Here is an 11,675-nt window from a genome sequence, read left to right as displayed (position 1 = left end):
ATTATCTCAAATTAAAAATTTAAATTTTTAAATCAGATTCTAATATATAATTTCTTTTTTATATGAATAAAATCAAATCAATCATAACAAAGAAGCCTGAGTTTCCAAGTAAACATTGAATTGAGACTCCTGTCCTCGCTGCTCAAAATATTTTTTTCTTGTTTCACGTAAATTCATTAATTATTTCTTTTATCTCATTTAATTCCTCGTGACTCATCGATTTAAGATATATGGGGCATTACAATAAAAATATATATTATTTTATTAATTACTAGTGTAAACCTGAAAAAGTTTCAAATTATTCTAACAAGAGACTCAAGAAATTCACAATGAGAGCATATGCCCATGAGGCCATTAGGCCCATTACATTTCAAAATCCCCATAAAAATATAAGTTCAGTACTGCATGCAAGTGTTTACTATATATATGTCTTAATGAAGCTTGACCACTTGGCCGTTTGTTGCCTGTGCTTTTCCCTGCTCCGGCAATTTTGTATACTCGATGAAAGTATATATTAGGATTGCATCAAAGGCCACTGCAAATGCTAACGAGGAGATTCCTTTCCAATTTGACAGGAGTGAAAACCTTTGAATGAACATGATTGCTCCGATGGAACAGATGCAAGCAAGAAAGATGACAGCCTGTTTTTTTTTTTTTTTTTTGCCCCGCAGAGAACAAGAAAAACAAAAATCAATAAAGAAAAAAAAAATAAAAGGCAATTGATCAACTTGAGATTGCACATTCATTTAAACTAAGAAGATTAACAGGAGTAGGTAGCGACATTCTTTTTATATTTTTAGGTGGCCAGAACGATGACTTACAATCAATGACTTCTTCGGTCGAATTCGAAAATCTCTAATTTCTTTTCCTTCGAATGTGTCATTGGCTCGAAACTCTTCCAACATTGCATCCTGGAAATGATGAGATTACTGGTAAGACTTCTCTTGGAACATTTTATCACCTTTTTTGGTCTCTAGCATCAATCACATGCTCTGCTTAAACTATATATGGAGGAGCAAATTAAGCAAGCAATGATGATTATGTAATACCTTGACCACAAATCTATCTTTACACCATTGAGCAACGCCTTCATCTGATTCGGGCAATCCCTTCGTTGCATAGCGTTTTATGTGGAAATGCACCTGAAATTAGGTCATCTACACATATATCAGCTAAAAAAGTACCATAGAAGGATGACCGTGCTTCAGTTCCTAAAATCACCAAATTTGAACACTGTCTTAACTTACAACAGAAGGTTGCCTCCTAAAGAATCTCTTCACAGAAGGGATTGGATGGCCTTTTGGCACAGCAACAGTAACATCATAAACTGCTGAAACGAATGGACGCATGTACTGTACAGCCGTAACAAAGCCCTAAGTGCAAAACATGGAGTCACAGGTTACAAGGAGAGTACTTCTTTTGACGGTGTGATCATGTAAATTGGAACCAGAGCAGTTTCTTTTTCTTGGATAAGTAGCATGAATTTGTTTTCCTTAATTATCAAATGTCAAACCGAAAAGGGTTCCATATAATTAACGGATAATGGATCTTCCTCTTGATTATTCCACTTTACAAGAGGATGGCACTATATCTACGTGGTTACCTTGGTGCGAGGAATCAGCACGTTCTTAGGAACTGGCAATCCTTTTAAAATGGCAAATTCTTGAGCTGCTAGAAGTTTATCTGGGGTGATGCGAGTCCCTTCCACGAAGATAGTCAACCAAAAAGAACCAGGGAAATCCTTAAGCTCTTGAAAACTTGACTGCAAGGAATCACTCCAGCAGAACATTAATCGATCCAAATGTAACAAGCTGTTACGTAGCTAGATGTGCTAGTTAATATTTTTTTTATAGCCATAAAGGGACTGTAATCCTTTTTTTTATAGACACGTTCTGAATCTTAAATCCCAGGATGGTTGACACTCACACACACTCTTGTTTCGGTCAAACTTGTTTTTTAAATTATTTTTTACTAAAAAAAAATATAAAATTAATGTTTTTTTTCCAGCTTAAGAAATTGTGATGGCCAAAAAAAAAAAGAGCTATTCTTCAATTTTCTTGTAAAACCTACTCTTCAATTTTCTTGTAAAAGATGTTTTAATCACACATCTTGGGCTATACTGCTTAAAGAGTTACCAACAACTAAATTGTGATGATGAGAGTTTTAAAATTACAATTTATGGGTTCCAAATGCTTTTTTATACTATATACCAATAATAAATTAGGTCAAGGTCGCATTTGTTATTTAAGAACATGCTAAGCGTGCTATTTTAGAGTTTTTCTTCATTTTTTAATATTTAATATAAAGATTTTTCGGTAAATAACCCACATTAAAATATTAATCAATAACCAACCATCGAGGGGCGAAGTCAAAAAATAAAATTAAGACCAAAATTTTAATTGTTTTATTATTTTAGCTAAAACCATATAGATTATTAAGAAAAAGGTTGTAAAAATAATATTTTTAAAGGGGTCGAGGCCCCTACTAACCTCCTGTCTCCGCCCCTGTCCTCAACATCAAATCATAAATGAACGGTGACAAATTTAATTAACTTCTTAATTAATTAGACTTTAAAATATATATGAATACAATTTTTCAATCTAGGATATAAATTTTTCAGGATTTCATAGATATTCAAGTTTTAATATATAGGTTTTAATAATTTCTTTTTTTTAAGGGTGGGGTTTCAAAACTATATAAGCTCTGTATTTGTGGTTAATTAACGATGGATAGATTAGCGAATTTCAGTGTATTTAATATACCTTCAATTTGCCTTCATCTTTGGCCCAATTTCTATTCAAGAAAACGGCTCCATTAAACCAATTTGCCCATCCATAAATCTGCAGAAACAATTCAAAACTGCTGAATTACCCAGCGCAGAGAATGAATCAAGCGGAGATATTCTAAAAGCAAAGTGAAAATATTTAAATATTTAAAACTTACGGGAAGGTATTTTGAAGATTTCTTCATGACCATTAGAGCACCGCGGAGACAGTTAAAGCGCTGGAGGGAGAGCCAAATCATGCATTCAGCAGGCAATGACTTTTATTTATTTAAGCATAATAAATAACTGTTTATTTATTTATTTATTTATTTATTTATTTATTATCATCACTTGTAAGTAAAATTTGTTTAGCTAGCTGAACATTACCTCGGCTAAAAGCCACATAATGAGGACATCAGCGTCGCAGATGTGATTAGGCATTACAAGCGCATTCTCTTTGCCTGGAAAAACCCTCAAGCAATAATTATAAATACTCCTCAGGGATTAATGGCTTCGATAATTATTTAATTTGAAGTACTCAAAGCCTTACCGATCAACTCATACGTTTCTAAATCCGTATGGAGGCGAACCTGCAAAAATTGTTATTAATTAAATTAGAGGGATGGATTTGAATTAATATTGATACTGTAATAAGAAATCTTAGGTAATTTTTTTTATTTCTGTTGTAGTAAATTAATTTCTTTTTTTTTTTATTTCTGTTTCTCCAAGTTAGTTTTTTTTTTAATCATATCCCTGTATTTTACTTTGATTATTAGTTTTATAGCCTTTTTAATATATTATATTAAAAAAAATGACAAGATGATGAAGGAGAATATTGGGGTGATTAACACCTCAAGACCTGCCAACCAATCCATCAAAAATATCATCTCCAAGAATAATATTTCGGTCACCGCCCCAACGATCCTTCTGTATGTATTTCTTGAGAGAGGCCATATAATGAGGAAGCAAGCTGCCTGCAAAATTAGCATGCATGGTGATTATATAATTTATAATAATATTAATGTAGGATTTATAATTTATAAAACATCTTGAAATGAAGCAACCGGTATTTATCAAAAGAAAGAAGAAGAAGAAGCAGCAAGCACATAAGATCACAAAGCAAGTAGCTCCAGGGGTTGCCATTACTTGGATGATAGTAATGAGAACGCCTGTGAGACAGAATACCATGCCAAAAGGCATAAACAGAACTACAGTAGCAAGTTTTTCCATGGCCTAATACTTTCGGAATGTTTGCACAGAAAGCGAGCGAGCTTAATCTTTAAATGGGGGGGGGGGGGGGGGGATGAAGGTGAAGTTAGGCAGGTAGGCATCGATCACTTAAATGTTGAAGCTAAGAAGTTAATATGGACGTCTAATTACTGCTTTGGTTGGTAACATACTATATTTTTATTGGTTAAAACAAGTTATTCTCCAACAAAATATATGAATTAATCATAATTATTTTTAATTAGAGAGCTTATGACTGTTTAATCAATCTATTAGTCTAATACCATATTAAAAATAGTGTTTGATCAGATCATTTTCTTTTCTTTTTTGGCATTAGTCTTTTTATTTGCTTTTTAAAAAAATTGTATACTTGTTTGGTTGTTAGCTCTTTATATATATATATATAAAATACCCTTAGTTTCAATATCTAGACCTTTTTGGACTTGAAAATCGAGTGCTCCTGACCTGACCTTGGAGTATCATGCACCTAACCTCGACAAAACACCTTAAGACCTTGTACCATAGTTTTTAAACCTAGCTTGGTGGCCGGCCCGGTTCAAAATCTGGATTCCGAGTTTTGACCAGGTCATAAAAAATTCAAAACAGCGTCGTTTTAGTAAAAAAAACAAAAGTCAACGGGTTGCAACCGAGTTTTGTCGGGTCACCGGGTCAACCCGCTGGATCGGTCGAGTCACATCAGGTCATGACTTTTCCTATTTTTTCTTCAACTCGGCCTGATTCCAACCCTGGATTGGCCAGGTCCCGGGTCAACCCGCCGGGCCGGGCCGGATTTCAAAACTATGCCTATACACCTTGAACCCAATCCCAATTCAAACCATGAGAGATTCAAACTTGTACGCAACTTAAGCCCTAGGTAACTCGAACTTGATTATTGAACTCCTTGAATATAGTCTTAACCTAAACCCCATGCAACCCACACTACCAGAAAATTAATAAATACAAATCAAAATATCGAGGGAATATTTTCGTTGGTAAATTGCCGACGGATTTTACCGATGGAAATATTCTCTGGGTATTTATCGAGGGAATTACAATGAAAAAAAAATAATTAAAACAAAGCAAAAAAATTGATGACGTGTGTCATAACTCAATTTTTTACTCCTTTTATTTTATTAAAAAAAATGTGTGAAATGATAAAAATGAGGAATGAATTGAAATTTGGGCCAAGATAACATAATTTAGAAGTTTGGGGACTTAATTGGACTTGGAATTATTTAATTAATGGAATCAGGGACCTAATTAATAAATGTCAGAAGTTCAGGGACCAAAGTGAAAAATAGTCATTCCCAAGGACACAAATGGCGCCGTTTTGAAGAGCTGTTCATTATCCCTTTCATTTCGCGCGGAGAAAGCCTATTCAACAGGGAAAACTGCAGCAATTTGATCCGATCATGGACCACATCTTTTGCCCACGATCCCGCTCGTGGATTGATTAACAGTCCTGTAAATGCAGGACTGTAACAGGGACTGGTTTAGGGCAAGCTCTCGGGCTCTATAAAAAGCAGAGCAGAGCAGAGGCAAAAAAAAGAGAAAAAAAAAAGCCACGAACGGCAGAGAACGAAAAAAACACAGGGACGAAAAAAGAGCAAAAAAACAGAGAAACAGAGGAGGAAGCAGCAACAATCGGGCAACCCTCCATCACCATCGTCATCATCTTCGCCTTCACCCCGCAGCTGCACCAGCCCCAACAGCTCTTTCACACCGCAGCTCCAGAGCTCCATCTTCAGCAGCAACTGCACCAGAAACGGAGCATTCTAGGAGAAGATCACAGTAGAAACAAAGACGAAAGACGAGCGGGAGAAGCAGGGGGGAAAAGAACGAAACAGGTGGAAAAAAACAGAGAAGAAAAACGCAGAAATACAGAGCAAAACAAGTATACACCGAGAGCAGGGGAAAGAACACCAGAAGCAGAAGCACAGAACAGAGGGGCACAAGAGGCCACGAACAAAGAAACAAACCCAGAGAACAGGGGGTGAGATACAAAGAAAAAAAAAAGCAGAAGAAGGAGCAGAGGAGAGGAGGTAGTGTCGGCCAGCCAGAGCTTCTCCATCGTCTCCATCGCCTCCAGCAGACCAGGTAAGCGACCTCTTCTTCTCGCATTGTTTCAGTTAATTGGCATTTACACCGTGCAAGTGAATTTTAATTCACTTGCACAGTGTTGCTTAGCCCAGCCAGATCACTCGCTTCGTCCTGTGACATGGCCAGGCTTGCTGAGTCTAGCCCAATCCAAAAAAAATAAAAAATAAAAAAATAAAAATATATATGCATGTGTAAAAATAAATTTATTTTATTTATTTATTCACTGATGTTAGAGTCAGGAATAAAAATATTGATCTAAATTTATTTTATAGCTACGTAATATTTACCAACGGTAGAGTTGGAAGTATCCGTAGTTGCATATTCACTGGCACCAGAGTCAGAAATATTATAAACAAATTATCATAACATAAACAAATAAATGTTTAGCAATTTAAGACAAAATCAACAATGCAGTCTGCCTCAGGCAGAACGTTTAAGGGGTGATAATATCATTCCTTTTACGTAACCAGTCCCGAGCCATAGAATCTATGTTGACCAGTTAGAGTTCCTAATGACTATAATACTAAGTGGCGACTCCTTAAAACAAGACCATTTTCCCCTAAAAGAACAAGATGCTAGATATCTGTTCTTTTTCCATACCATTCCCCATTAAAGAACAAGATGCCGAAAATCTGTTATTTCCAAAGATTTAATTTTAAGGCCGCCGCGATGTTGGATGCGACAACGTGCCATTTTTATCGACGGAATACCGTCGGTAAAATTGTTGGTAAACTATCAACACTATTCATCATGTTAATTATAAAGGGAATCATCAACGGAACATTCCGTCAGTATTTTACAGAGAGTTCTGAAACTATTTACTTCCCAATTGTACTCTTAATTACTGTTCTTTACAGACAAAATCACCGACGAATTGAAAAGTCATCGGTGTTATTTGACAGTTTTCTGAAAAATTTAAATTAAATTAAATATTACAGACAGAATCACCAACGGATTGAAAAGTTGTTGGTGATATTTGGCAGTTTTTGAAAATTTTTGATTAAATTCAAAATTTAAATTAAATATTACAGACAGAATCACCGACGGAATGATTAAAAATATTAATATTTAATTATCTATCGGTAAAAACGTCGGTAAAACGCCCCAATAAAAAGCTTAGAATCCCTAATTTCACAACAGACCCGTCTCCTTTCTTCTTCTTTTTCTTCTTTTCTCTTCTCAACTCCTTCTCTTCTCATCCATGCTCAGGTATGTCTTCATCTTCTTCTTTTTCTTCTCTTCTCTCCTCAATTCCTTCTCTTCTCCTCCATGCTCAGGTATGTCTTATTCTCCTTTCTTATTTTTTCTTCTTAGTTTTTTTTAATTAGTATACTTTACGAATTTATTTATTTTTTCTCTTCTTAGCTTCACTTGCAACTACATTAAGGTAAGAAAAAAAAAATCTTCTTTTTTCGTGTTTTTTTTCACTATATTTTTTTTTTATTTTTAATTGTTTTTGTTCTTAATAATTGTATGAATGTTGTTGTAGGGTTTTTTTTTTTCATATGAGATCAATTTTTAGTTGATTTATTTATAGGATTTTTAAATTATTTTCATATGAATTTTTTTAGTTGAATTTATTTTTTCGTGTTATTTATTTGTTGCAAATTTTTTTGAGTTGATTTTCTTCTTATTTTTTCCAAGCATTTTGAGTATTATAGAGTGTTGATTAATAGTAATTTAATTATTTTATAGTTTTGTAAAATATATACTTTTTTAAATATTTTTAAATAATTACCGACGGAATTACATACAGTTTGTTTTCGAGGGAATTATCAACGGAATGAAATATTGTTTTTTGCTTGCCTTTTCCGTCAGTAATAATATTTTTTTTTATTACCAACGGACTTACCGGCGGATAAAAAATTACCGACAAAAGATTCACCGACTGAGACTTTCCGCCAGTGAGTTCGTCGGTAATTTTTTTACCAATGGAATGGTAGTGCAAATACCGACGAAAAATTCCGTCGGTAAATCTAAAGATTGTGGTAGTGCCAAACTTGGTCCCAACCCCACCTTTAGTCTCGATTCGGACCCTTAGCCCCTTAAACTAGTTCTTATTATGACACTCATGCATCCTAGGATTGACATTAAGACGTCTAAACCCAGGTTCCCCAACATCCGTCTTGCTCAAAACCCCAAGCTCCCTAGAAAAAGTCTTAGGCCGATCATTAGATGCCCTGGGATCGATCCCTACTTGAATCCTGGACAACTAACACTGGTACAAGCTAGAATCATGAAGCAGTTTGAACATGGTCTCTGACGATCCCCGGGCATCCCAAGCTCATTCTTCAAACCAAACCACAAGTGTCCCGATTGACTATTGGGCGACACAAATAAAACTCCAAGTGTCTTAGACCAGCCCTAAAAAGCTCTGAATCTAATCCTTGATTGACCCTCTAGTGCCCCAAACCTTAGAACCAGTCCTAAATCAAACTCTAGAAGCCATGGACCATGTCTTGGCTCGAACCTCAGGCACCCTAAAATCAAATCCTGGACATCTAGAACCAGGTTCCGCTTAAACCCTAGGTGCTTTAGATCGGGTCCTAACCTGAATCCTAGACATCTCAAAAATAGGTCTCAACCTAAACGCCCAGTACTATCCACATCCATTAAACACTGCCAAAACATATAATAATTGTGTTAAGAACTAATATTATTTGGTTTTTAAAAAGTTTTAAAAACTTATTGTATATTTTATGTTTTCAAAAAACAAAAATAAAAAATAAAAAACGATGTGGAATAACTCCTAAACTATTGAATGAATAAGATTTCAATAATGATTATATATCAACTCAAAAAAATATTATTCATTCTAACGTTGATTTAAGAGTGATGAAGTATCCATTTTATAATTTAAAATGCAGATTCTTTATAAAAATAATATAAATTATATTTTGATATTTTATTTAATAATTTAAATTTTTAAATTGAGATAATATTTTTTACAAGAACCAATATAATATCTAGAGCAAGAAATTAAATTGCTCCTTTTGTTTTGTTTTATTTTTTTCAAGGAAAAAATAAATCCATTATTCATGATTTATAACTATATATAAAAACATAAATTCTTAAAAACTTGATTGGTATATCTTTATTGCAATAACAATGCTAGAATATACCCCGATACTATTTACACTCCATATCTTTAATTAATAAAAAAGAAACATAAAAAAATCTTTTTTAAAAAATGTATTGATTCCTAAACAAAAAGATAGTCCTATTTTCTCATATACACCACTTAAAACCTAAAAGAAGTTTCCTAAATCACTCCTATTCTTATAGAACATTATTTTCACTTTATTTTGAGTATACAAATTCTAAAAATGCTTAAAAGCAAGTCAATAATATAATTAAAATATTAAAATAATATAATTACATCAAAATTAATCAAATTATTAAATTGGATCCTTATTTATTTTTTATGGAATAACTTTTTTTCATTATCTTACATTACTTTCAATTTCCTTGGACAAAAGGATTCATAAATTTCACATTATTTCTTTTCACAAACTTTTATAATATTCAAGAAATTTATTTTATAATTTCTATTCATTCCTATTTTTTTAAAATCATTTAATAAAAAAGATTCCAAAAAATTGTTATTCATTTATATATTGCTAATTTCTTTTCACCTCCCATATAATTAAAAAAAATCTTCAAAATAAATAAGTTTTTATAAAGAATATTATATGCTAGTCAACTTTCCTTAGGTTCCTCTCTCTCCTTCTACCCAAGGACCATCCTTTTATCATATTAGCGGGAAGGTGTTGGTGATTTTTCACTTGTGGTAGTTTTTTATTTTTATTTTTTTGTGTTCAATAATCCTGGATCTTGTAGTGTAAGTATGGTATATTTTAGTTTTATTATATAGTTTATCTATTTTAGTTTTTTAACTCCTCGTGAAGTTTTTTTTTTTAATTCGGGTCTCTTATATGGATTTGTGACACAATGGAGGTTTTTTTAAAAAAATATTGGAGATAAATATCCAGTTCATATGGCTAAAAAAAAACCAATTGGAAGATTTCAAGGTAACATAGCTATATTTTTATCTAGATGCATTGCATTTTATTTTAATTTCCCTTCTAATACTTAAGTTCTTTTTATTCTTTATTTGTATAAAATATATACTACTTTAGATTGCTCTCAATTTAACATTTACTCTATCATTTAGCTATGTTAGATGGATTTATTTGTATAAAATAAATATGATGTTGGTTTGTTTTTGTATTTAAAAAATATTTTTTTAAAAATTAGATTTTTATTATTTTAAAAAATTTATATAAAAAATATTTTTTAAAAAAATTAGATTTTTTATTTTAAAATAATTTTTTATATAAATTTAAATTATTTTAATGTGCTAATATTAAAAATAATTTTTATAAAAAAATATTATTTTAATATATTTAAAAATAAAAATCATTTTATTTTTTTAATTTTTTTTTTAAATGAGAGGTGACACATGCCTCTTTGCCATCTCTCGGTGGTAGATAGATGGGCTTGACGTAGACAGCTTATTCTATATTTAGTGGGGGGAACAAGCTAGAAGTACACTTATAATATCTGTTCGATGCTACAGTAACATTAACAACATAATTTCCAGCATATCATATTTATATTTTATTAGTAATTATATAATCAAACTAATATAAATTTTACAAATAAAATAAAAAAATAATTATTTTATAATAAAAAATACTTTTCTCTCTTTTCACACACACACACACACATCTAAATATAATTAAATGATAAAAATAGTATCAACTTCGTCAACCTATTGACAGATTGAGAATTAAAGAAATACAAAGCAAAGAAAATTTCATCCCGGAGGCGCGTGCCTTGTATTCTCTAGACTTTGCGGTGTTACATCTAAATAGATTTCAAGGGCATCGCATGGAAAAAACAAATACACTGCACATTGAATATCCTCTTTCTTTTTTTTTCTGTTTGTTTTGGGTCTCCAGTGGGAATCCCCTCCTGTCCTGAATATATGACGTACGCTTGTGACTTTAGAAATTAGGTTTTCTGGGAACTAATTATTATATAAATGATTGATGAAAAAATGCCAGATGAGATGAGAATTAAAAGCTTATGACAACCACATAAAGCAATTCAAGGAAGAATTCGAGCACCTTCAAATTTGCCCACCAATCATTCATCAACGAGCCCTATGAGCTGCAACCCAAGCAATTCTGCAACTATTTTGTTAGTCCTTCTGTGCAGATTCTTGGACACGGGACGAAAAGGGAAGGAGAGAACTGCCCGCAAAGTGCAAGATATGAGTAAAAGCAAGAAATAAATTATTTTCTTTCCTATTTCTTTTTTATTTCTTGGGAGGTACGTGGGAAGCTGCAGAAAGGTATACTGATTTGTTGTTGTCCAAGAGAAAACAATATACAAGGAAACATGAGACGCATTAACCACGAAAAAGGAGGTCAAGTTAATCAAAAACTTAATACAAATATACTGAAATTCAAGTGGGCGCCGGAAATAACTCGACACGCACACAGATACTATGAAATGGAATAAAAAACTTAGAAAGCTTATTAAAGACCACACAAGCACGTAAGAAGGGTGTTTTGCT

At 32.7% G+C, this 11,675-nt stretch overlaps 1 protein-coding gene across 1 annotated transcript; it reads right to left on the bottom strand.

Moving 5' to 3' along the window:
* Positions 1–238: 238 nt before the first annotated feature.
* On the bottom strand, positions 239–4,051 carry LOC7482316 (1-acyl-sn-glycerol-3-phosphate acyltransferase PLS1). Its single transcript, XM_002314032.4, has 11 exons — positions 3,911–4,051; positions 3,616–3,738; positions 3,315–3,354; positions 3,152–3,225; positions 2,944–3,003; positions 2,763–2,840; positions 1,604–1,762; positions 1,248–1,373; positions 1,050–1,142; positions 822–911; positions 239–641 (listed from the first exon to the last, which is right to left on the bottom strand). The coding sequence occupies exons 1-11, from the start codon at positions 3,992–3,994 to the stop codon at positions 432–434; spliced, it is 1,137 nt and encodes a 378-aa protein (XP_002314068.4). The 5' UTR covers positions 3,995–4,051; the 3' UTR covers positions 239–431.
* Positions 4,052–11,675: the final 7,624 nt, after the last annotated feature.

Source organism: Populus trichocarpa, chromosome 9 (assembly GCF_000002775.5).
Source record: "Populus trichocarpa isolate Nisqually-1 chromosome 9, P.trichocarpa_v4.1, whole genome shotgun sequence".
NCBI classification, from domain to species: domain Eukaryota; kingdom Viridiplantae; phylum Streptophyta; class Magnoliopsida; order Malpighiales; family Salicaceae; genus Populus; species Populus trichocarpa.
This window is presented reverse-complemented; position numbering and strand designations above follow the sequence as displayed.

Bases quoted from the DNA above. Each gene is read 5' to 3' on its own strand.
- LOC7482316 (XM_002314032.4), bottom strand. From the start codon at position 3,994: ATGGAAAAACTTGCTACTGTAGTTCTGTTTATGCCTTTTGGCATGGTA. The intron at 3,739-3,910 runs GTAATGGCAACC...CTAATTTTGCAG, and splicing joins TTCTCATTACTATCATCCAA to GCAGCTTGCTTCCTCATTAT. The intron at 1,374-1,603 runs GTAACCACGTAG...TTTTGCACTTAG, and splicing joins TGCTGATTCCTCGCACCAAG to GGCTTTGTTACGGCTGTACA.